Below are 27,880 nucleotides of genomic sequence, written 5' to 3'. Positions count from 1 at the left end.
GCAGGTCAAGTTCGAAGATGGGCTATATTGGTCCAGGTTTTGATATAGTCCCCATATAAACCGACCTCCCGATTTGGGGTCTTGGGCTTATAGAAATCGTAGTTTTTATCCAATTTGCCTGAAATTGGAAATCTAGAGGTATTGTAGGACCACAAATACGTGTGCCAAAAATTGTGAGTATCGATCCATATTTTGGTATAGCCCCCATATAGACCGATCTCCCAATTTTACTTCTTGGGCTTATAGAAACTGCAGTTTTTATCCAATTTGCCTAAAATTTGAAATCTAGAGGTATTTTGGCACCATAAAGAGGTGTGCCAAAAATGGTGAGTATCGGTCCATGTTTTGGTATAGCCCCCATATAGACCGATCTCCCGATTTTACTTCTTGGGCTTATAGAAACCGCAGTTTTTATCCAATTTGCCTGAAATTTGAAATATAGAGGTATTTTATGACTATAAAGAGGTGTGCCAAAAATGGTGAGTATCGGTCCCTGTTTTGGTATAGCCCCCATATAGACCGATCTCCCGATTTTACTTCTTGGGCTTATAGAAACCGCAGTTTTTATTCAATTTATCTGAAATTGGACATCTAGAGGTATTGTAGGACCACAACTACGTGTGCCAAAAATTGTGAGTATCGATCAATATTTTGGTATAGCCCCCATATAGACCGATCTCCCGATTTTAATTCTTGGGCTTATAGAAATCGTAGTTTTTATCCAATTTGCCTGAAATTTGAAATCTAGAGGTATTTTATGACCATAAAGAGGTGTGCCGAAAATGGTGAGTATCGGTCCATGTTTTGGTATAGCCCCCATATAGACCGATCTCCCGATTTTACTTCTTGGGCTTATAGAAACCGCAGTTTTTATCCAATTTATCTTAATTTGGAAATCGATAGGTACTTTAGAACCATAAAGAGGTGTACCAAAAATGGTGAGCATCGGTCCATGTTTTGGTATGGTGCCCATATAAACCGACCTCCCGATTTGGGGTCTTGGGCTTATAGAAACCGTAGTTTTTATCCAATTTGCCTGAAATTGGAAATCTAGATGTATTTTAGGACCATAAATAGGTGTGCGAAAATGGTGAGTATCGGTTCATATTTTGGTATAGCCCCCATATAGACCGATTTCCCGATTTTATTTCTTGGGCTTCTAGAATCCAAAGTTTTTATCCAATTTGCCTGAAATTGGAAATCTAGAGGTATTTTCGGGCCATAAAGAGTTGTGCCGGTGTATCGGTCCATATTTTAGTATAGCCTCCATAAGAACGATTTCCCGATTTAACTCCTTGGGTTTCTAGAAACCGTAGTTTTTTATCTGATTTGCCTGAAATTGTAAATATTCTAATATTTACGGCTCACAAAAAGGTGATCGGATTAAGTTTTTATCGGTCCATTTGGTAATGCCTCCATATAGACCGACTTCACTTCTTGAGGGTGTAGTAGGCCAACTAATCATGAAAACTGCTTGAAACTCAATGTAAAATTTTCAAATTTTACTTCTCGGGTGAAAATCTACAGATTTAAAATTTCAAATCAAGACGTTATTTTATAATTTTCTTGCACACTTACAAGAGATGTTAATAATTCCTCTCAAACTCAAACAAAAATGGTTCTTATAAATCCAGAATCTGATATAGTCCTCATAGGTGAAATTTTTAAATTTATTTTCCGGAAGTGTCCTCAAGCCCTCCTGAAATTTCAAAGGAAACCCTAATATTTGGTTCATGGTGGTGGGTATTTAAGATTCGGCCCGGCCGAACTTACTGCTGTATATACTTGTTTCAGATTGGATTTAGCACTTTTTTCGACAAAATTTAAATGATTTGTACCATTTTATGAATTCTTACTCTGTTTTTAGCCTGTTTAAAATAAAAAAGTTAAAATTACCCATTAAAACTATGAAAAAACCAAGATATAAAAAATTGAATTAAAAGAACTTCCTTGGTAGTTAAAATAAAGAACATCATCGGGAGTGCATCTTCTGGAAGTGCTTTTAAAGTTATGCCTTTGGAAGAACTTCCAAATTTTTTTGCTGGGAAACAATAGACTCAAAATATCAAGGATTTTCTGAGAATTTTCACAATTTGGTGGTTAATTTCCCAGCATATCAATTATTTTTAACTTTCCCGAGGCAGTGTAGGGAAACTCGTCATCAAAACTAGTATTTCATTGAAATGTACTTCACCTTTAAAAAAACGTAATAATTTATCAACAGGAGAAATCAATTTTTATTCAATAACAAAAGTTTCTTCTATCAAAAAGATTTAATTTTATAGAAGCTCCTTTTAAAGGTTGGGAGGACTAACTAAAAATCGTATGGATTCAATTCTAGCAGCTAATTTCCTTTTAATTGTAAACAATTACCTTATAAAGAAAAAAAGTATAGCCTTTAAATTAAGTTAAAAATGTAACTAAAGTCGAAAATGAATTCAAGTTTTCAAATTAGAGAAGTGAACATGTTGACTTATTCAATTAAAAAATTAATTGATTCAATTAAACTTTTAATAAAAATGAAATGGTGATCGTCTTACCATAAACCAAAAAATATACAGACGTCTCAAGTCCATTCACAACGCGGTAATTTGTCTACAAACCGTAGATGGCACTTTTTCGTCTGGAAATTGTAAATGATTTTTAATTTGCCTTTAATTTTGTTTTCATTCCTTTGTTTTTTTTTTTTTTTTTTTTTTTTTGATAAAAATAAATATTCTAAAAACATAAAAAATGCTGTATATACATACACCTCTTTTTTAATGCAAATTGACTGATTTGTATGGTAATCATAGACCAAGGAAGGTATAGGCATCTCAAGTGAATTCACAGCGCTGTAGTTTGTCTGCACACCGTAGATGGCTCTTTTTCGTCTGCAATTGAGTGATTCTTTAATTTGGCTTTAATTTGTTTTCTTTCCTTTGTTCTCTCGTTGAAACACCAAATATTGTGAAAGTTTATAAAATACTATTCATCTAAACCTTTTTTGTAATGCAAATTTACTAATTTATACGGTTATTCTCGTTTTCCAAAAAGAAATTGAGTCACTTGACTGCGCAATTGAGTGGAATGACTGCGCACTGCAAATAAACAAAACCATGGTGAATTATCAAGGTATGTCTCTATATTTTCTTGGTCTATGTGGTAATTCTCGTTATCCAAAAAGAAATTGAGTCACTTGACTGGGCAAATAAACAAAATCATTGTGAATGGACTTGAGACGTACTATATGTACAAGTATCAAATAAAAAACAAGTAAGGAAAGTCTAAAGTCGGGCGGGGCCGACTATATTATACCCTGCACCACTTTGTAGATCTACATTTTCGATACCATATCACATCCGTCAAATGTATTGGTGGGCTATATATAAAGGTTTGTCCCAAATACATACATTTAAATATCACTCGATCTGGACAGAATTTTATAGATTTCTACAAAATCTATAGACTCAAAATTTAAGTCGGCTAATGCACTAGGGTGGAATACAATGTTAGTAAAAAAATAATATGTCAAACATTTAAATCTGAAGCAAGTTTAAGGAAACGTCGAAAAAGGTTACTTACGATTTATCGCTCGATATATATGTATTAGAAGTTTAGCAGTGGTGATTTTACAAGGAAAATGTTGGTATTTTGACCATTTTTGTCGAAATCAGAAAAACATATACATGGGATCTATATCTAAATCTGAACCGATTTCAACCAAATTTGGCACGCATAGCTCCAATGCTAAATCGGAGCAAAAAATTGGCCTCTGTGCTCATAACAGGTTGGGTGATAAGTCCCCGGTCTAACAAAGAAAACACATTTTTTTTGTCAAAATTCGTTTTTATTATTCAACATAGTTCCCTTCAAGAGCGATACAACGATTATAAGGACCTTCCAATTTTTTTGATACCATTTTGGTAGTACTCCTTCGGTTTTGTCTCAAAATAGGCCTCAGTTTCGGCGATCACCTCTTTATTGCAGCCAAATTTTTTCCCTGCGAGCATCCTTTTGAGGTCTGAGAACAAGAAAAAGTCGCTGGGGGCCAGATCTGGAGGATACGGTGGGTGGGGAAGCAATTCGAAGCCCAATTAATGAATTTTTGCCATCGTTCTCAATGACTTGTGGCACGGTGCGTTGTCTTGGTGGAACAACACTTTTCTTCTGCATAAAATTGTGATAAATGTTTCTAAATTGAATTTTTACAACATTTGCTATAAAATTTTTACATAAATTTTCTACAGAAATAAAATTTTGACAAAATTTTCTATAGAAATAAAATTTTGACAAAATTTTCTATAGAAATAAAATTTTGATAAAAGGTTTTATAGAAATAAAATTTTAACAAAATTTTCTATAGAAATAAAATTTTGACAACATTTTCTATAGAATAAAAAGAAATGAAATTTTGAGAAAAATTTCTGTAGAAATAAAATTTTGATAAAATTTTCTATAGAAATAAATTTTTGACAAAATTTTCTATAGAAATAAAATTTTGACAAAATTTTCTGTAGATATAAAAATTTTGAAAAAATTTTCTATAGAAATACAATTTTGACAAAATTTTTTATAGAAATACAATTTGACAAAATTTTCTATAGAAATAAAATTTTGACAAAAGGTTTTTTTATAGAAATATAAATTTGACAAAGTTTTCTATAGAAATAAAATTTTGAGAAAAAATTTCAATAGAAATACAATTTTGAGAAAAATTTTCAATAGAAATAAAATTTTGAGAAACATTTCTATAGAAATAAAATTTTGACCAAATTTTCTATAGTAATAAAATTTTGAGAAAATTTTCTATAGAAATAAAAATTTGACAACATTTTCTATAGAAATAAAATTTTGACCAAATAAGAATTTTTTTGTTTGATAGTTTCTTGGTAAAAATTTCTCCCAATTTTGGTAGATTATTTTTGCCTCGAATGGCAACCGTGATGATAGTCCTGTATTTAGCAGAGACTAGTATTTGACCGGATTGCCTGGCTATTGTATTCTGACCTCAAAATTTCATAGTTTAATTCTCTTTTTTGTGTCATTCTTAATTATTACTAAATACACTTATAAATGCTTAAGAGGAACTAGTATCTGACCAGAGTACCTGGCTATAGCATTATGACTTTAAACTTTTGTTTAATAATCCTTCGAGTTTTTTTTAATTATATGAAATAATTAAACTCTTCTTTGTTTCCTTTCTTCTATTTCTATTTTCTCTTTTTTCTTTGTCATATTTTCCTATTATTTTTGTTTTTCTTAATTGGCACAGTTCAACAGTAAATCATTGTGAAAATAAAAAACTCCAAAAGTTCAAATACCAACATTGAGACGCAGTATTTACAAACAACAAATAATTGAAATTGAAAAAGAAAAAGGATTATCTTGCAATAAATGTTAAAAGTGTATTTATTGATATTTTTTAGACAAAAAAAATAAAACAATTGAAAACTGCAATTTTTTAACATTTCCATTATGTATCTATTGCTATAATAAAACATAAAAACAAAAACTCAAAAATGATCCCATATATTATAATTAAAAAAAATGTAAAACAGTGAATATTTTTCTAAAACGCAAAAAGTGTGCTTGAAATAAATTCCGTTTTTATTTATCTCTTTTTTTTTTGTTGGCTAGAGAAACAAAGAACAAATTAATTTAAGTAATATTAAAGCTGGCTTTAAACAATTTAGTAATCCTGATATTAAGACTACGTAAATATACAACAAAAGCACCATGTACGAAAGTTATAAATTTTTAAATTTAGTTTTTCGCGCCACAATCATTCCCGGAATATTTGTAATAATTTGGCTAACTGGGTTGTAAGTATTGCTATCTCGTATCATACTCACGTACATGACCTCTTCATATAAGAACATACACACATACATGATCTCACTCTTTACGATAAATCCCACAAATACACCCACAAACACAACTCTCAAAGCTATATCGTACACGATCATAAGTAAATGTTTGTTTTTGTTTTGTATTATGTTTGTAAACTTTTGTTCTTGTAATTTTGTAAAAGTCCATGTTATTAAAGAAGTATTTTGTGCTAGTATGGCTATAATAAATAATCCTATACAACTCTTTAAATTAAGATAAAAGTCCCGTTATTTGATCTTCTTATACTCATAGAGAAAAACTTTACTAACCATAGCATAACAATAGCGGGTAGATTCCTTCTCTTTGAAATTTGCAATAGCAGACTTTGGGTTAGAAAATCTGAATTTTTTTGAAATTACTGTTGAAGCAACATTAGCTGGATGGAATTTGGACTTGCCATCACATAATTTCGTTAACATCAACATAACAGTTTTTAAAATATCATTAATTCCTTCGAAGTCATTGTTTGCTATTATTAGCAGTGTTTTTTTTTTGTTTTTTTGCTGTGAATACAGATATTTTTTGTCCATACAGTTATTATGAACATTCATAATATGTTTTCCTCGAAGTAAATTTATTTTTTGACTATGCGATACAAATGCATATCATATAATATATGTATATCATACTTAGTATCAATTTTTTTTTATTGATTTCGAGGAATTTCCAAATGATTTATTATGAAGATAATGTAGCCCCCCACATACTATGTAAAAAAATTGGACTTTGTTGTGCGTTTAAATTTTGCAAATGGTTGTGATTCAAATTTGATTCGCAAGTAACGTGTCATTTTGATATCACTTATCATAATAATTAAATAATAGGAATGTTTTTTTATTTTTATTTTTATAAATATTAAAGACTTTAAACAGAATATTATAATGGTGTACATATAGCCATCAATTCTACAATATTCTGTATGGCAAGGTATTCAATATACTCAGGCACATAAAAACAAAATTATTAAAATTGTGCCTATGAAATTTTTCATTGGTAGATTTTGCAAAATATTCCTCTCCAAACAAGATATACTTAAATTTTTATAGAAACACGTTTTTGACAACATTTTCTATAGAAATCAAATTTTGACAAAATTTTCTATAGAAATCACATTTTGACAAAATTTTCTATAAAAATCATATTTTTGACAAAATATTCTATAGAAATCAAATTTTGACAAAATTTTCTATAGAAATAAAATGTTGACAACATTTTCTAGAGAAATCAAATTTTGACAAAATTTTCTATAGAAATCAAATTTTGACAAAAATTTCTATAGAAATCAAATTTTGACAAAATTTTCTATAGAAATCAAATTTTGACAAAGTTTTCTATAGAAATCAAATTTTGACAAAATTTTCTATAGAAATCAAATTTTGACAAAATTTTCTATAAAAATCATATTTTTGATAAAATTTTCTATAGAAATCAAATTTTGACAAAATTTTCTATAGAAAAAAAATTTTGACAAAATTGTCTATAGAAATCAAATTTTGACAAAGTTTTCTATAGAAATCAAAATTTTCTACAGAAATCAAATTTTGACAAAATTTTCTACAGAAATCAAATTTTGACAAAATTTTCTATGGAAATCAAATTTTGACAAAATTTTCTATAGAAATCAAATTTTGATAAAATTTTCTATAAAAATCATATTTTTGACAAAATTTTCTATAGAAATCAAATTTTGACAAAATTTTCTATAGAAATCAAATTTTAACAAAATTTTCTATAGAAATCAAATTTTGACAAAGCTTTCTATAGAAATCAAATTTTGACAAAATTTTCTACAGAAATCAAATTTTGATAAAATTTTCTATAGAAATCAAATTTTGACAAAATTTTCTATAGAAATCAAATTTTGACAAAGTTTTCTATAGAAACCAAATTTTGACAAAATTTTCTACAGAAATCAAATTTTGACAAAATTTTCTATAGAAATCAAATTTTGACAAAATTTTCTATAGAAATCAAATTTTGACAAAATTTTCTATAGAAATATAATTTTGACAACATTTTCTATAGAAATATAAGTTTGACTAAAATTTTCTATAGAAATCAAATTTTGACAAAATTTTCTATAGAAATCATATTTTTGACAAAATTTTCTATAGAAAAAAAATTTTGACAAAATTTTCTATAGAAATATAATTTTGACAAAATTTTCTATAGAAAAAAAATTTTGACAAAATTTTCTATAGAAATATAATTTTGACAAAATTTTCTATAGAAATATAAGTTTGACTAAAATTTTCTATAGAAATATAAGTTTGACTAAAATTTTCTATAGAAATCAAATTTTGACAAAATTTTCTATAGAAATCAAATTTTGACAAAATTTTCTATAGAAATAAAATTTTGACAAAATTTTCTGTAGAAATAAAATTTTGACAAAATTTTCTATAGAAATAAAATTTTGACAAAATTTTCTATAGAAATAAAATTTTGACAAAATTTTCTATAGAAATAAAATTTTGAAAAATTTTGCTATAGAAATAAATTTTTGACAAAATTTTCTATAGAAATAAAATTTTGACAAAATTTTCTATAAAAATAAAATTTTGACAACATTTTCTATAGAAATCAAATTTTGCAAAAATTTTCTATAGAAATAAAATTTTGCAAACATTTTCTATAGAAATAAAATTTTGACAAAATTTTCTATAGAAATAAAATTTTGACAAAATTTTCTAAAGAAATAAAATTTTTGCAAAAATTTTCTATAGAAATAAAATGTTTACAAAAATTTCTATCGAAATAAAATTTTGCAAAAATTTTCTATAGAAATAAAATTTTGACATTTTCTATAGAAGTAAATGTTGAGAAAATTTTCTAGAGAAATAAAATTTTGACAAAGTTTTCAAGGGGGAAAAAATGGCAAAATTTTGATCAAAAACTTAAAAAAAAAAAAAAACAAGTAAGGAAAGTCTAAAGTCGGACGGGGCCGACTATATTATACCCTGCACCACTTTGTAGACCTAAATTTTCGATACCATATCATATCCGTCAAATGTGTTGGGGGTTATATATAAAGGTTTGTCCCAAATACATACATTTAAATATCACTCGATCTGGACAGAATTTGATAGACTTCTACAAAATCTATAGACTCAAAATTTATGTCGTTAGTAAAAAAATATGGGAAACATTTAAATCTGAAGCAATTTTAAAGAAACTTCGCAAAAATTTATTTATGATTTATCGCTCGATATATATGTATTAGAAGTTAAGGAAAATTAGTCATTTTTACAACTTTTCGACTAAGCAGTGGCGATTTTACAAGGAAAATGTTGGTATTTAGACCCTTTTGTCGAAATCAGAAAAACATATATATGGGAGCTATATCTAAATCTGAAACGATTTCAACCAAATTTGGCATGCATAGCTACAATGCTAATTATACTCTCTGTGCAAAATTTCAACTAAATCGGAGCAAAAAATTGGCCTCTGTGGTCATATTTGTGTAAATCGGCCTAAAGCTATATATGGGAGCTATATATAAATCTGAACCGATTTCAACCAAATTTGGCACGCATAGCTACAATGCCAGTTCTACTCCCTGTGCAAAATTTCAATTAAATCGGAGTAAAAGATTGGCCACTATGGTCATATGAGTGTAAATCGGGCGAACGATATATATGGGAGCTATATCTAAATCTGAACCGATTTCAATAAAATTTGGCACACTTGACTACACTACTAATTGTACTTCTAGTGCAAAATTTCAACCAAATTGGGGTAAAACTCTGGCTTCTGGGACCGTATTAGTCCATATCGGGCGAAAGATATATATGGGAGCTATATCTAAATCTGAACCGATTTCAATAAAATTTGGCACACTTGACTATAGTACTAATTGTTCTTCTTGTGCAAAATTTTAAGCAAATTAGGGTAAAACTCTGGCTTCTGGGGCCATATAAGTCCATATCGGGCGAAATATATATATGGGAGCTATATCTAAATCTGAACCGATTTCTTCCAAAATCAATAGGTATCTATTCTGAGCCAAAACACATACTTGTGCCAAATTTGAAGTCGATTGGACTAAAACTGCGACCTAGACTTTGATTACAAAAATGTGTTCACGGACAGACGGACATGGCTATATCGACTCAGGAGCCCACCCTGAGCATTTTTGCCAAAGACACCATGTGTCTATCTCGTCTCCTTCTGGGTGTTGCAAACATATGCATTAACTTATAATACCCTGTTCCACAGTGTGGAGCAGGGTATAAAAAATACAGTGTCATCTATCTAGTCCGATACCAATTTAATAATTAAAAAAATATATTAAAAAAATCTTCTGAAATGATCAAAAAGTGAGATTTTTTATTCTGATTATAATTTCTTAAAAATTTTTGCTCATTGAATTGAAAATGACCCCTACGAAGTACATATATTTCCCATGTAGTGCCATGTAGTGTATAACCCCTGTTTTGTGTTGTTATTTTGTATTTAACTAGAATTAATTGTAATGCACTCTCTGGTTTTTTATGTTTTGTTTTGTCCTATACAAAAAAAAAATACACTATTCGTCATATCATTGTCATTGGCACCATACAGTCATGCATTCATCTGCTCTGTAGTGTAGATTATTCTTTTGTTGTGATTTATTAACAATAAAATGGCTTTAATTGAATTAATTGTGATTATTGTTGTTGCTTTTTGTCTCCTCTCTTTTTTTTTTTTTGGTATCATTTCAGAATATCTTTAGTTACTGTACAAATATGCCTATTGGCATTCTCATTAGTTTTCATAGTATTCCCTCTGGTATTTCGATACTCAGTGACGCTGCAAAGAGGCATATTATTTTTAACATTTAGTAAGTTGTGTGAGATTTATTTTATAGAAATTTGCATATAATTTAGTCGAATTTTTTCTATTTTGCAGTTACATATCCAAGAGATCTCGATTTAAGTAATCCATCAAGTGTTGGCCTTTATGCCACACGTAGTTTTTTCCTAAACGTTCCAGACTCTGATGTGGAAGTTAGTGTATCTGATGATAAGGACGGCTCGAGTGTAACAAAACGTCATGTCCGAATTGGTTTATGGCATGTTCTACCAAAACATGTAGCCAAACGTTTTGCCAAAGAACTACAGTTGAGCGATGTAAGTCTTTAATAAAATTAATTAAGGAAGACATTTATCTCTATGAGGGGGAAGATACCAACATGTTGTTGACGAAAATTAAAAAAAAGCGACTCATATATCCCGTCATAGGACGGAAATCATCCATTCCCGATCGTTTGCCTTCCTTCCCAAGTTCATTTGAGCGAAGAAATAAAAAAATTGAATTTAGTAGAGCCTCTAGATGACTTTTCACATGCGATTTTCAATGGCGATCTGCTATGCTATGAGCCAGAGAGCCACTGTGGGACAATGGCATGCCCGCCTTGCATACACAGGGTCGTGGTTTCAAACCCAGTTTCGACGAAACACAAAAAAATCCACTCTCAGTAATGCTGTTTACATTTGTGAGCTTTTATAAGTGGTTTCACTGCAATGTGGAACGCCGTTCGGAATCGGTTATGAAAAGGAAGTCCCTTGTCATTGAACTCAACATAGAATCGGTCAGTACTCGATAATAAGAGAGAAATTCACCACTGTGGCAACACAATGGACTGAATAGTCTAAGTGAGCCTGAAATATCGGGCTGCACTATACCTAACCTAACGTATGACATAGTCTGCACTATTGTTCACGTTCCTTTAATATTAATTGAGTATTCATTAAAGCAGACTTGCCCTCGAAGTAGCCACGTGGTCTGACTAACCAAAAAAAAATATATGTAGCGGCTCTTCTGTTTGCTAGTGTCCATCTTTGATGCACGCTGAAGCAAAACTGAGTCAACCAATTAAAAACCTGGAAAAACAATTTTCGTACAAAATATCATCTTTCTAACACAATCTAGCGGAAATGGACCCACACACAGTGGTTCCAAATCGCTTTTTGTTTAGGGAAATAATGCTTTCTTATTGTAAACGTAGTGGTGTTTTCCTTTAAGTTTTCGTGTTAGAAAAAAATTTTAAGATCGAAAGATCTTTTTCGAAAAATTGGTCAAAACTCTATTTTTTTAATTTCAAATTGTAGGGTCTACAAAAAACTTAAAAAAAAACTTCAAGTCTATTTATTGACATTCCGTCAATAAACTGTAATTAAATTGTTTTGCATATGAGCATACAACTTTTAATCTAAAGCCCACAGGTGCACAACTTTTACTTCTTTAATTCGTAGAATTTTGGAATGCAGTCAAGAATATGCACAAAAGGTCCTACTAGTTTCAAAATACTGATCGCACTTTGTTAAAATGTTTCAAAAAGAAAAATTGTGGGGCCCATATAAGAGATATTCGCACACACACGCACCTGTTTTGTAGGGGTTTGCAAGTTCTATCCAGCAAAGAAGTCACCCGAGGTGACCAACTTTCAACCCCTACAGGGACCCACAAATTTGCAAACTTAGAGGAAAACACCTCAGCTTTCACACAAAGATATTATGTCGATATCTTTCTCTGTTCAAAATTATTTCTAAAAATCCTGATTTAGTACCACTGTGCGATGAGACTCATACAACGCAAGGTACTGATAACTAACGCCTTCTATTGGAAAGCAATGGATTTCTTGTTACCACTCCCTATATCAATGGTAGTAGTAAGCCCCAGAAAAACTGGCTTAATTCTTGGTTGGTAGAATTCTACCAAAAATGATCGATTTCTTACTCTTTGGTAGATTGGTAAAATTCTTGATTTTTTGGTAGATTTTGCAACTAAGAGATACATCACAAAATTTCATTTTAACAACATTATCTATAGAAATAAAATCTTGACAAAATTTTCTATAGAAATAAAATTTTGACAAAATTTTCTATAGAAATAAATTTTTGACAAAATTTTCTATAGAAATAAAATTTTGACAAAATTTTCTACAGAAATAAAATTTTGACAAAATTTTCTATAGAAATAAAATTTTGACAAAATTTTCTATAGAAATAAAAGTTTGACAAAATTTTCTATAGAAATAAAAGTTTGACAAAATTTTGTATAGAAATAAAATTTTGACAAAATTTTCTATAGAAATAAAATTTTGACAAAATTTTCTATAGAAATAAAATTGTGACAAAATTTTCTATAGAAATAAAATTTTGACAAAATTTTCCATAGAAATAAAATTTTGACAAAATTTTCTATAGAAATAAAATTTTGACAAAATTTTCTATAGAAATAAAATTTTGACAAAATTTTCTATAGAAATAAAATTTTGGCAAAATTTTCTATAGAAATAAAATTTTGACAAATTTTTCTATAGAAATAAAATTTTGGCAAAATTTTCTATAGAAATAAAATTTTGACAATTTTCTATAGAAATAAAATTTTCTATAGAAATAAAATTTTGACAAAATTTTCTAGAGAAATAAAATTTTGACAAAATTTTCTATAGAAATAAAATTTGGACAAAATTTTCTATAGAAATAAAATTTGGACAGAATTTTCTATAGAAATAAAATTTTGACAAAATTTTCTATAGAAATAAAATTTGGACAGAATTTTCTATAGAAATAAAATTTTGACAAAATTTTCTACAGAAATAAAAGTTTGACAAAATTTTCTATAGAAATAAAAATTTGACAAAATGTATTATAGAAATAAAATATTGACAAAATTTTTTAAAGAAATAAAATTTTGACATAATTTTTCTATAGAAATAGAATTTTGACAAAATTTTCTATAAAAATAAATATTTACACAATTTTCTATTGAAATAAAATGTTGACAAAATTTTCTATAGAAACAAAATGTTGACAAAATTTTCTATAGAAACAAAATTTTGACAAAATTTTCTATAGAAATAAAATTTTGACATAAATTTTCTATAGAAATAACATTTTGACAAAATTTTCTATAGAAATAAAATTTTGACAAAATTTTCTATCGAAATAAAATTTTGACACAATTTTCTATAGAAATAAAATTTAGACAAAATTTTCTATAGAAATAAACTTTTACCAAAATTTTCCATAGAAATAAAATTTTGACAACATTTTTTATAGAAATAAAATTTTGACAAAATTTTCTATAGAAATAACATTTTGACAAAATCCTAACCTAACCTATAGAAGTAAAATTTTGACAAAATTTTCTCCAGAAATAAAATTTTGACAACATTTTCTATAGAAAATTTTGACAAAATTTTATATAGAAATAAAATTTTGACAAAATTTTTTATAGAAATAAAACTTTGACAAAATTTTCTATAAAAATAAATATTTTACACAATTTTCTATTGAAATAAAATTTTGACAAAATTTTTTATAGAAATAAAATTTTGACAAAATTTTCTATAAAAATAAATATTTTACGCAATTTTCTATAGAAATAAAATTTTGATAACATTTTCTACAGAAATAAAATATTGACAAAATTTTTTAAAGAAATAAAATATTGACATAATTTTTCTATATACATAGAATTTTGACAAAATTTTCTATAGAAATGAAATTTTGACAAAATTTTCTATAAAAATAAATATTACACAATTTTCTATTGAAATAAAATTTTGACAAAATTTTCTGTAGAAATAAAATTTTGACAAAATTTTCTATAGAAATAAAATTTTGACAAAATTTTCTATAGAAATAAAATTTTGACAAAATTTTCTATAGAAATAAAATTTTGACAAAATTTTCTATAGAAATAAAATTTTGACAAAATTTTCTATAGAAATAAAATTTTGACAAAATTTTCTATAGCAATAAAATTTTGACAAAATTTTCTATAGAAATAAAATTTTGACAAAATTTTCTATAGAAATAAAATTTTGACAAAATTTTCTATAGAAATAAAATTTTGACAAAATTTTCTATAGAAATAAAATTTTGACATAAATGTTCTATAGAAATAACATTTTGACAAAAGTTTCCATAGACAAAATTTTCTATAGAAATAAAATTTTGACACAATTTTCTATAGAAATAAAATTTTGACACAATTTTCTATAGAAATAAAATTTATTGTACTGAGATACCCAGTACTATGTCCATCATTACTAATGGGTTTATCCACTATATAAACGTGAAATTGAATCTATAACATTTTGACATAAATTTTCCATAGAAATAACATTTTGACAAAATTTTCTATCGAAATAAAATGTTGACACAATTTTCTATAGAAATAAAATTTTGACAAACTTTTCTATAGAAATAAAATTTTGACAAAATTTTATATAGAAATAAAATTATGAGAAAATTTTCTATAGAAATAAAATTTATTGTACTGAAATACCCAGTACTATGGCCATCATTACTAAAGGATTTGACCACCATATAAACCTGAAATTGAATCGAAAACTTCAGGGTGGAAAGTCATGCCAACAATTGATCCGTTACTCTATTACTAATCATCTTAAATATAAAAACATATACATATCCCCAAACTATTGGCACTTTTTAAAGATATATGCTATCAAATTCACGTATATTTCTAGGAAGCTCATGAGGATTTGAAAAATATCACCAATGTCAAAGATGAAAATTTGGATAAACTAGAAACTGAGATAAAATCATCATTCCCCTTGGTGAATACGGAAAATGAGCAACTCTTCTATGAACGCTTATTGAAAGTACCAGGCAATACAATTGTCCTCTACTTGCATGGCAATACAGCGTCACGAGGATCGGGACATCGTTTGGATGTCTATAAACTTTTAAGAAATCTAGGCTATCATGTGATATCGTTCGATTACCGTGGCTATGGCGATTCAGATCCCATTTCACCAACAGAAGAGGGTGTGGTGCGAGATGCTATGACTGTTTATAATTACATTAACAACTTGACCAGCAATCCAATATTCATATGGGGTCATTCGTTGGGCACAGGGGTGGCCACAAATATGTTGTCACAATTGAATCATTTGGATGATAAGGCAGCCAGAGGTGTAATTTTGGAGGCGCCATTTACGAATATAAAAGATGAGATAAGAATGCATCCATTTGCTAGGGTAAGTTGAGGACTAATATTTGTGGAAAGTTTTTGGGAATTTTAATTTTATTTTCGCTCTTTTGTATTTTTCTCTTCTCATAGCCCTTCAAAAATTTACCTTGGTTCGATCACACCATTGCCCGACCCATGTACACAAATTCTTTGCGTTTTGAATCGGATCAACACATTAGTGAATTCCGCCAACCGATTATGATATTACATGCGGAAGATGATTATGTGGTACCATTTCAGTTGGGCTATAAACTTTATCGTATTGCCTTGGATACCAGAGGTAAATCATGGGGTCCCATTGAATTCCATCGTTTTGATGGATCGCGTAAATTTGGCCATAAATACATATGCTATGCACCCGAATTACCCGATCTAATTAAAAATTTTGTCAATAATTATCACAAGGATATTTTCTAAGCCCAAGAATATTGAGATGAAAGAAAAAATGGTGTTTAAGCCCTAGATAGCCTCACAGCCTAATCACTGCAAATCATATTAGATCAATTTGAGTATATAAGTAAAAGAATTTATAATACTCCTAATTTTGTATAAACTTGCATGTGAGAAAATCCAGAAAAAGTAGCTTTATAATGTTTGTAGTTCAAATCAACAAAAAAATGTATTGATCTGTGCAAAAAAAAAAAACACATGTCACACTCCCTCCATTACTTTTTCAAGAAAAAACAAACAAAACTTAATTGGTGATTATTTTCAGTATATTTTATTTGTGTTCAATTTTGTAGGCAATTATTTTTTCAAAAATATTTTCAAATGAATGCTTATTGCCTAATGTATATTAATTTGTCTGTTGTCGCAGAATTTTAAGTCATAGTATTAAATAAAAATAATAAACCTAAAATAATTAACTTTGCGAACATAATCGGACTCGATTTAGTAAATGAGCAAGAAGAATATTGCAAATAAATGTTTATTTATATTTATTATTAAAAGAAAAACAATCAGAATTTTTAAAATTATTTATGAGGTAAGTATTTATAAAATACTAAGGGCCGATTTCTCAAGGTCTTGTCATAGACCAAGAAAATGTATAGACGTCTTATGCCAATTCACAGAGATGGCACTTTTTTGTCTGCAAATGAGTGATTTTTGAATTTCTCTTTAGTTCGTTTTCTTTCCTTTGTTCTTTTGATGAAACGCCAAATATTGTAAAAGCTTATAAAATTCCGTAAATTGATTGATTTGTACGGAAATTCCCGTGAAATTGAGTGCGATGACTGCGCACTGCAACATAGACCAAGGAAGGTATAGACATCTCAAGTGAATTCACAGCGCTGTAGTTTGTCTGCACACCCTAGATGGCTCTTTTTCGTCTGCAATTGAGTGATTTTTTAATTTGCCGTTAATTTGTTTTCTTTCCTTTGTTTTCTTGATGAAACACCAAATATTGTAACAGCATATAAAATTCTATACATCCACACTTTTTTGTTATGCAAATTGACTGATTTGTACAGTAATCATAGACCAATTAAAATAGAGACATACCTTGATAATTCACCATGGTGTTGTTTATTTGCAGTGCGCAGTCATTCCACTCAATTGCGCAGTCAAGTGACTCAATTTCTTTTTGGAAAACGAGAATTACCGTACAAATCAGTCAATTTGCATTACAAAAAAGGTGTAGATGTATAGAATTTTACATGTTTTTCCAATATTTGGTGTTTGAACAAGAAAACAAATTAAAGCCAAATTAAAAAATCACTCAATTGCAGACGTAAAAGAGCCCTCTACGGTGTGCAGACAAACTACAGCGTTGTGAATTCACTTGAGATGTCTATACCTTCCTTGGTCTATGCAGTAATTCTCGTTTTCCAAAAAGAAATTGAGTCACTTGACTGCGCAATTGAGTGGAATGACTGCGCACTGCAAACATAGACCAAGAAAATATAGAGACATACCTTGATAATTCACCATGGTTTTGTTTATTTGCAGTGCGCAGTCATTCCACTCAATTGCGCAGTCAAGTGACTCAATTTCTTTTTGGAAAACGAGAATTACCGTACAAATCAGTCAATTTGCATTACAAAAAAGGTGTCGATGTATAGAATTTTACATGTTTTTCCAATATTTGGCGTTTCATCAAGAAAACACATTAAAGCCAAATTTAAAAAATCACTCAATTGCAGACGAAAAAGAGCCATCTACGGTGCGCAGACAAACTATAGCGCTGTGAATTCACTTTCGTTGTCTATACCTTCCTTGGTCTATGGCTGCAAATAAACAAAACAATGGTGAATTGTCAAGGTATGTCTCTATTTTAATTGGTCTATGATTGCAAATAAACAAAATCATTGTGAATTATCAAACGATGTCTTTATATTTTCTTGGTCTATGCTGCAAACATAGACCAAGAAAATATAGAGACATACCTTGATAATTCACCATGGTTTTGTTTATTTGCAGTGCGCAGTCATTCCACTCAATTGCGCAGTCAAGTGACTCAATTTCTTTTTGGAAAACGAGAATAACCGTATAAATTAGTAAATTTGCATTACAAAAAAGGTTTAGATGAATAGTATTTTATAAACTTTCACAATATTTGGTGTTTCAACGAGAGAACAAAGGAAAGAAAACAAATTAAAGCCAAATTAAAGAATCACTCAATTGCAGACGAAAAAGAGCCATCTACGGTGTGCAGACAAACTACAGCGCTGTGAATTCACTTGAGATGTCTATACCTTCCTTGGTCTATGCTGCAAATAAACAAAATCATTGTGAATTGTCAAAAGACGTCTATACATTTTCTTGGTCTATGTTGTTTCCTGTGGCATACAGAAGAAAAAGCGCCGTCTACCTAGTGCAAACAAACAACAGAACTGTGAATTAACTTCTGACGTTTATACCTCTTTCATGTCATGCATTATCCAGCGTCGTTGAATACAATACATGACGCCGGCTAATTAATTCGACTCGGATATCTGCTAATTGTCTTGAGAGTAGTGTTGGAATTTCTGATTATTTTTGACTACTCGTTACTACTCTATACTTTTGAATTGAGTACTCGTTACTTTAATAAAAAATCCAATAGAAAGACATTTTGTGTAATTTTTAATATTTCCTTCTTTCCAAACAGTTAAGAGAAAGGATTCCATCCGTAAATAGGGTCTCAAACCCAGGGATGTTAACTTATTTATGCGAAATAATATGCCTGCCTATTTTTTCGTGCGAAAAATCCAGGGTTGTATAAATATGTGTTTGAAAATGTTCAAAACAAAGATTTCGCATTTATTCCGCGCAAACGTTTTTTGTATGGAATATAACAGTTTTTCGTGCGAAAATGTGATCTTAGTACTAGGCTTAAACGAGTACTCTGTTTTCTTTTAGCTTTTTATGTCTATTATTACCTTTTTATGTCAAAAATGAATAAAATATATAAAACCCTAGAATATTGGTATTGACTTTCAGTTCGATAATTTTGTTTGACAAATATTTGCAATACCGTTAATGTTAATGTTTAGTTTGTCTCACATTGAAAACTGTTTGATCAATTTATGAGTGGCGATGAATTTCAAATTGAGGATTATGCGCTTTACAGACTATCAGTTATTCCGGACGGAATGTCGGTGTTTGTAAAGAATCTTACAGTGTGTCGGGTCGATACGACTTGTCGGCGATGACTAAATAATCGGTAAATGTGTTATCGATCCCATAAACATGCAGTAGTATCGATTATGCCTTCGGACTTAACTTATAATGCGCACAATATATGGGATATGTTCGACACGAGCACTGTCGTCCGGAATAACTGATAGTCTGTAAAGCGCATTACATTCGAAAAACTATTCTCAACAACATAAACAATTTCTCCTCAACAATTTCTCAACATTAACATTCCCTAACTGTTAGAAAAATAGTTGAATTTTAGCATTTTTCAAACGTTTGTGTTTATTGAGATTGTATTGAAGATATTGAGTACTCATTTAATGGTGATGAGTACTCAAAAAATTAGTCAGTAACGAGTACTTGTAATCAAATACTCGTTACTTTCCCAACACTACTTGAGAGCGACATTGCGAGAGCTCAGAAATAGAAGTTTAGCAGTTTTGTGGCGGTTGGTATTTGCTGAGTCGGAAAGAAAAAAATGTAATTAAAATATAGAATTATTTAATAAATAGATGTGCAAACTAAAATAAATTCAATAAAAAAGGCGGATGGAATTCTGTCATTTTATAGTCGTTTGAATCAGTTGCAATCAAAAGATACTAGTGCAAGAAGATTTTCTAAATATTCCAGACATGATTTCAATGAAATGGAGAGTGATTAATTATTTATTGCTATAAACAATAAATAAACAAAAAATAAAATATATAAATGGAATTGATAAACATAAATTTTTACTGTTAAATTTATAATTCATGTGTTAATTCTATGAGCTGGTGACCATTATTTTTTTTATTGAAAACTTCATTTTCTTATTGCTCTGAAGGAGTGCTCATAGACCTCACTTGGATTAGCTCTATTAAATTATCCTTATCATAATTTTTTCGAAACGTTGGCTGTGTTCACCCAATTCGCATTGTGTTTACTTTTTCGTGCTCTTTCGGGAGAGACTTTCATTTGCTCTCTCCCTTATTCATGTGTCATTTCCTCATTTCGAACTGGCAGGCAGCCGTCAAACAAACCAACTCCATAGATAAAGAAATTATTTAAAACAAAAAAAAAAAAATGAAAATAACAAGTTATTAAATATAACTCTTTGTTTTACTTTGCTTGTGTATTTGTGAATTAAAAGTTTATAATTGAATGCATTCATTAATCGCTAATGAAATGTTCGCGTCTACCACGATATATAGTTGTACATGAAAAAGTTTATCGACTATAATTTACTCCAGCCAGAAAATAAAAGTGCAGTGGCTAGAAGATAGTTGTATGAATAAATCCTGGAATGATGAGTATCAATTAATTACTCTTCATTGCATTTTACCTACTTTTCATAAAGTAAAGTTAACAAAAATAAACCCTTTATTGGAGTTGGTAATACGAAATTTCCAAGAAGAGGAAGCATTTAGGAAGAATGTTCTCTATACTCCAACGACCCAGCAAAGTTCTATTGAGAGTTTGTGTGTGTGTGGCTTTATCGGTTGTGTGAAGTATTCATAGTCGCCGCCCTACTGCTGCTGCGAAGACAACGATAGCGTTTTCATTTTACAAGAAATAAAAACAACAACAACAAACACTTGCGATAAACATTGTAATATTAACCAACAAAAATTTTGTGGAAGTGTGAGAGTGCCCCAAGTAAATTGGAGTGAATTTTCTTCGAATAAAGTTTGTTGTTGTTGCTGTTTGTTTGTTTTTTTTTGGCGTATACGTACGAGTTTGTTTGTTTTCTCAAAAACGCAGCAGCCAGCCACTTCCTAACCGGCCACAGTAGAGAGCGAAATAGTGCAAATGCTTTACACACACATATGTATATTGTTCTGAGTGAGACTGTGTGTGTATACTTTGTGTAAAAGACTAACGATAAACATCCACAAACAGCAGAACCCCCACGAAACGCCTCTCTCTCTTTGGAAAAAGGCAAAGGCTACTCGTTATTCGTTTGGTGTTGATATCAACAAATTTAATATATTTATTCCCTCTCTGAATAAAAATATAGCAAAACATATAACTTTATGGGCATTTTCCTAATCAATACTTCGGAGAAAATTTTAATCAAGTTAAAAAAACAGGGAGCCGAGATTGACTTCGTCGTGTATTTTGGTGACAAAATCCGTGAGTGAGTGAGAGAATAGTGACAGAGAGTGTGATAAGTTTGGTTGCAGTGAGAACTAAGAATTCTCCCATCGAGTTAAGGCGGCGGTTCGTTCTTGCAAAAACTAAGAATTGGCAAAGCAACAAAAACAAAAAGGATAAATCGGTTGGTGATTAGCAGTTTTTTTGTGAATTTAACCAAATTATGTGGTAAGTGAAACGATTTTTTCAATCTTTTTTTATCAAATACTTTTACCAAATATGCCAATAGACTCCAACAATATTGTGGTTGTTATTGTCGGCGGTCCTATTTGCAATTAGATCAGAATGTCAACGCGCATGTTAACTACATTTGCCATCTTTTTCCGATTGTCGAAAATTTTAACGAACCCAGAATATGGAGAGTGAGAATATCCTTACATATTCCCCTTTGCCTTATTTTATTTCAAATTTCTTCTGTAACATTCATCGCCAACACGCCCTTTTTATTGTTGTTTTGATACAGATTTTCTTATCAAAACTAGCATCGAAAAGAAAACTCGGAAAACTGTATTCATATTCCTTGTATTTTACGCCAATACAAAGGCCAGACAGTATACTTAGAGTAGGGCGGGAGAGACTATTGGTATTTTCAAATGAAACACATGGGGAATCTGAAATTTTAAACCATGTTATTATCGAATTTTGTTAATGACAATTTCAAAATTTCCAAAAACAATATTTAGCACGACTGCTTACATCCAAATCGTTCGACCTCGTCTATAACAAATAGATTTTTTGATGAATGGGGAAATGTCACCAATCATTTCTGAGAAGAAAAACTTTCACCGTGCTGCAATAGTTAGCCGCCTTGTATACAAAAAATCTTGTGTTCAGTCCCAGCCTGGAACCAACATCAAAAAGCTTTTCAGGGATGAGTTATCCGCTTTCAAAGATTCTCTTAGTAGTTGAACCTTAGTGTGAAACGCCGTTCGGACTCGACTTTAAAAGGAGGTATCTTGTCATTGAGTTAAACGTAGAATCGGGCATCACTCACTGTTACGAGAAGAGTACATCACCTGTGGTACAACAATGGAATGGAAAGTAACAAACAGCAACAATAAATAACAAAAAAAAAGTGGACCAGTGGCCATCTACCGCTAGAGAAATTATTTCAAAATTTTTAAGGAATTTATGGCAATATTTTTTATTGTAGAACGATTTATGTATGTAAGCGAATTCAGACCATGATTGTTCACTGTATACAACAAGAGCAACTTTAAGATTCCAGAGCAGGATTTGACATCTGCACATCGAATTCTGGGATTCACATTAGGAAAACAGCAAAAAATCGACTTTTCCAATACGCGAATTTATGTAAAAAAGAGAAAAATTATTTTTTTAGCGACCTACTTTTTTTTGAAAATCAAATCAAATCAAATCAGAAAATAGACTTTGGCAAAACTCGAAAATTCAAGAGTCCACTTTTTAAAATTTTGAACAAAACTTGTAAAAATCAAAACGACGACTTTCGATAATCATTACCATTTAGGATTGTTAAAAACTCTCCACTTTTTTTTTTTAAATTTGAACATTTCGCAGATTATTAGAGGACAATGAAGTCAATAGCCTTCATGAATTGGAGATATGAGGTGGGACATATAGTGAATTGAACTTTGAGAAAGCAAAGCCCATAGAGGCAATGCGGACACAGGAAATACATAAAGCAATATAGACCCGGCAACGGTCGGAAAGGCGACGAATAATACTGTGGGGTTTCCCAGGTAAGAAAAAAAAATTGAGAACTGCTCAAGAAGGCAGTCAGTAGGGTCGTGGGAATAATGCAAGGGCGCGTAAAATTGAAAGGGCAGAGTAGAATTATGCCGATTAGGAGTAGCAAAGGATAATGAACTTAGGGCGTGTTTCGAGGATGATGAGATCTTGGAACACTATCTTTGTCACTGTTGTCATATCATATCGGTGAAGAGTTGAGGATAGGTCCCGGACCTAGTTGGGAAACAGGAACTGGGAATTCGTTAGACACACTAAGGGATTAAAAGAAAGATAGGATGGAAATAAGAAGTTATCACATTCCCTGTCAACTCAAATTTGCCTTTTCGGTTTTTTTGTTAAGGTTGGATTACTCTATTTGGGTCACTATGAAAACTCGATTAGTAGTCGATTAGTCGCTATGGGATATTAAAAAAATCAAACGTTTATAAGCCGATTAAGAAGATTACAAAAAGCTAAATTCGATTTACGACTTTTATTTCCCTGTTGACAATCACTCATATCGACTACCGTTAGCATGATTGTTTTGTGACGAACTTTATAATAATAATAAATTTATAGAAAACAAGTAAAGAAAGTCTAAAGTCGGGCGGGGCCGACTATATTATACCCTGCACCACATTTTCGATACCATATCACATCCGTCAAATGTGTTGGATGCTATATATAAAGGTTTGTCCCAAATACATACATTTAAATATCACTCGATTTGGACAGAATTTGATAGACTTTTACAAAATCTATAGACTCAAAATTTACTAGGGTGGAACACAATTTTAGTAAAAAAATATGGGAAACATTTAAATCTGAAGCAATTTTAAGGAAACTTCGCAAAAGTTTATTTATGATTTATCGCTCGATATATATGTATTAGAAGTTGAGGAAAATTAAAATTAGTCATTTTTACAACTTTTCGACTAAGCAGTGGCGATTTTACAAGGAAAACGTTGGCATTTTTACCATTTTTGTCGAAATCAGAAAAATATATATATGGGAGCTATATCTAAATCTGAACCGATTTCAATCAAATTTGGCACGCATGACTATATTACTAATTGTACTCCTTGTGCAAAATTTCAAGCTAATTGGGATAAAACTCTGTCTTCTGGGTCCATATAAGTGCATATCGGGCGAAAGATATATATGGGAGCTATATCTAAAACTGAATCGATTTCAACCAAATTTGGCACGCATAGCTACAATGCTAATTCTACTCCCTGTGCAAAATTTCAATCAAATTGGGCCAAAACTCTGGCTTTTAGGACCATATTAGTCCATATCGAGCGAAAGATATATATGGGAGCTATATCTAAATCTGAACCGATTTCAATCAAATTTTGCACACTTGACTATACTACTAATTGTACTCCTAGTGCAAAATTTCAACCAAATTCGGCCAAAAATCTGGCTTCTGGGGCCATATAAGTCAATATCGGGCGAAAGATATCAATCAAATTACGCATACTTGACTATACGACTAAGTGTTATGTTTGTACAAAATTTCAAGCAAATCGGTATAAAACTCTGGCTGCTGGGTCCATATTAGTGCATATCGGGCGAAAGGTATATATGGGAGCTATATCTAAATCTTAACCAAAATCAATAGGGTTCTATTGCGACCCAAATTAGGAACATGTGCCAAATTTGAAGGCGATTGGACTTAAATTGCGGCCTAGACTTTGATCACAAAAATGTGTTCACAGACAGACGGATGGACGGACGGACGTACAGACGGACATGGTTATATCGACTCAGGGACCCACCCTGAGCATTATTGCCAAAGACACCATGTGTCTATCTCGTCTCCTTCTGGGTGTTACAAACATATGCACTAACTTATAATACCCTGTTCCACAGTGTGGCGCAGGGTATGAAGATATTGACAATGGGTCGTTATCACGGTTGTCACTCGAGCCAAAAATAATCTACCAAAATTTGGAAAAAAATTTTACCAAAAAACTATATTTTGCTAAATTTTATTTCTATAGAAAATTTTGTCAAAATGTTATTTCTATAGAGAATTTTGTCAAAATTTTTGTTCCATAGAAAACTTTGTCAAAATTTTATTTCTATAGAATATTTTGGTAAAATTTTATTTCTATAGAATATTTTGGTAAAATTTTATTTCTATAAAAATATTTGTTAGAATTTTATTTCTATAAAAAATTTTATCAAAAACTTATTTCTATACAAAATTTTGTTAACATTTTATTTTTTTGTAGAAAATTTTGTCAAAATTTTATTTCTATAGGAAATTTTGTCAAAATTTTTGTTCTATAGAAAATTTTGTCAAAATTTTATTTCTATAGAAAATTTTGTCAACAGTTTATTTCTATAGAAAATTTTGTCAAAATTTTATTTCTATAGAAAATTTTGTCAATATTTCATTTCTATAGAAAATTTACTCAAATCTTTATTTCTATAGAAATTTTTGTTAAAATTTTATTTCTATAGAAAATGTTGACAAAATTTTATTTCTATAGAAAATTTTGTCAAAATTTTATTTCTATAGAAAATTTTGTCAAAATTTTATTTCTATAGAAGATTTCGTCAAAATTTTATTTCTATAAAAAATTTTGTCAAAATTTTATTTCTATAGAAAATTTTGTCAAAATTTTATTTCTATAGAAAATTTTGTCGAAATTTTATTTCCATCGAAAATTTTGTCAAAATTTTATTTCTATAGAAAAATTTGTCAAAATTTTAGTTCTATAGAAAATTTTGTCAAAATTTTATTTCTATAGAAAATTTTGTCAACAGTTTATTTCTATAGAAAATTTTGTCAAAATTTTATTTCTATAGAAAATTTTGTCAATATTTCATTTCTATTGAAAATTTTGTCAAAATTTTATTTCTATAGAAAATTTTCGTAAAAATTTTATTTCTATAGAAAATTTTGTCAATATTTAATTTCTATAGAAAATTTTGTCAAAATTTTATTTCTATAGAAAATTTTGTCAAAATTTTTTGTCTATAAAAAATTTTGTCAACATTTTATTCTATAGAAAATTTTGTCAACATTTTATTTCTATAGGACATTTTTGCCAAAATTTTATTTCTATAGAAAATTTTTGTCAAAGTTTCATTTCTATAGAAAATTTTGTCAAAATTTTATTTCTATAGAAAATTTTGTTAAAATTTTATTTCTATAGAAAATTTTGTTTCTGTAGAAAATTTTGTCAAAACAAAAAATGTAATTCTGCATAATATTTAAATATTCACGAAAATATATTAATTTTAAGTCTAGCCATTATTTTTTTAATTTTATTTGAATATGCTTATATTTTATTAAATATCACTCCTTAATAAATTATATTTTAATTAATTTGGTAGTATAAGGAACAAATTACTGAAGTGAGTCTGATATACTAGGCTGTTATATTGTAGAAGAGATCTTAATGAATTTATATTTGAAATATATATTTGCAAAAATGTCTCCCAAATTTTTATACGGTTTTTACAAATTACCATATTTTTAAAAATTAATTATAAATAATAACCGATAAGTTTCGTGCAATAAATACCCAAAAAATTAAAATCAAAGTAACAGATAAAACTGTTTTATTATTTTTAATACAAAAGCAAGAAAGCGTAATAAAGAGAAAGAATATCCCTCAAAACAAGATTATGAAGATGAGCTTCAGGCGTTCTTACAACTAAGATCTGTTGGTAAGCCAAATAGTTTTTTTTTTGCCTTGGTCCACTGAGATTTAAGCACGAACTAAAGGCACACATACACAATACCACTGCTTTTGACGTCTTTTTGGTTCGATAAAACAAAAACTGCTGGTTACAAGAGCACATGACAACAGCAGAAGCTTTAGATAATTGAAGTATAGCAGCTGTGATATAAACAAAAAGAACGACAAAAAAAAAAACACATCAGAAATGTTGCTTCAAGAAAATAACAAAAAAAAAACAACAACAATACTTAAAATAAATAAAACAAAAGCCATGAGTCAAACAAACTAAAAAGAGCATCATATATACTAATGTCTACCTTTTGTATTAATGACACTCTCTTTTTTTCCTTTCGCTGCTAAAGTAAATCAACAAAATGAAACTGGTTTTTTGGTACCACTACAAAATGCTGCTACTCTGTCTGTTATAGGGAACCATAACAGAAGAGATTCACTGGAAACAATATTCACAGTACGAATGGCGTCAATATCATATGTCCTCTGGATCTCTTGGTCTGGCCAATTCAGTTTTTATGGCCATTGACAACATGCTTATTTCCTTTACCGATCTGTGTATGTACTTTAGGTCTTCTCCACTCTGTATCGACAACAGATGACAGATGTTTTAGTGTTGCTAATTACACTAGTTTGCCAAAAATGTTTTGGGCTCTCGGAAACATCCTACTTCATTGAAATTGTGTCAATGTCACATATAAAAAAGAGTTAAAAAAATCGACGAAAAAATTATTGGACACATATTTTTTTTTGGGATTACAGGTTTATCAATTCTGCCTTTTTTCAGAAAAAACGCTCTTTTATAAATTCAATTCAGTGTGGAATGGAAATAAAATGCGAGA

General features: G+C 29.6%; 2 protein-coding genes across 6 annotated transcripts in view; both read left to right on the top strand.

Moving 5' to 3' along the window:
* LOC142238670 (lysophosphatidylserine lipase ABHD12) overlaps positions 1-16,820 on the top strand; it is a 30,534-nt gene extending 13,714 nt beyond the window's left edge. For 3 of the 5 annotated variants that reach the window (XM_075310371.1, XM_075310373.1, XM_075310372.1), the window contains 5 exons: positions 5,620-5,804; positions 10,575-10,693; positions 10,762-10,982; positions 15,356-15,868; positions 15,952-16,820. In XM_075310371.1, the coding sequence (XP_075166486.1) occupies positions 5,719-5,804; positions 10,575-10,693; positions 10,762-10,982; positions 15,356-15,868; positions 15,952-16,278 (1,266 nt within the window). In that variant the 5' untranslated portion in view covers positions 5,620-5,718 and the 3' untranslated portion in view covers positions 16,279-16,820. Of the gene's footprint in view, positions 1-5,254; positions 5,388-5,619; positions 5,805-10,574; positions 10,694-10,761; positions 10,983-15,355; positions 15,869-15,951 lie in introns of those variants that run through there. The other 2 variants (XM_075310375.1, XM_075310374.1) reach the window with 2 other exon arrangements.
* A 3,064-nt stretch (positions 16,821-19,884) lies between these two features.
* Positions 19,885-27,880, top strand: part of ena (ENAH actin regulator enabled) — a 195,494-nt gene continuing 187,498 nt past the window's right edge. The window contains exons 1-2 of the mRNA XM_075313604.1: positions 19,885-19,962; positions 21,479-21,783. The gene's annotated coding sequence lies outside the window, so the exon portion shown is untranslated. The remainder of the gene's footprint in view (positions 19,963-21,478; positions 21,784-27,880) is intronic.

This window comes from Haematobia irritans, chromosome 5 (genome assembly GCF_050003625.1).
Source record: "Haematobia irritans isolate KBUSLIRL chromosome 5, ASM5000362v1, whole genome shotgun sequence".
Classification (NCBI taxonomy): Eukaryota; Metazoa; Arthropoda; class Insecta; order Diptera; family Muscidae; genus Haematobia; species Haematobia irritans.
The sequence above is the reverse complement of the archived record's forward strand: the minus strand, read 5'-3'. Positions and strand labels throughout refer to the sequence as shown.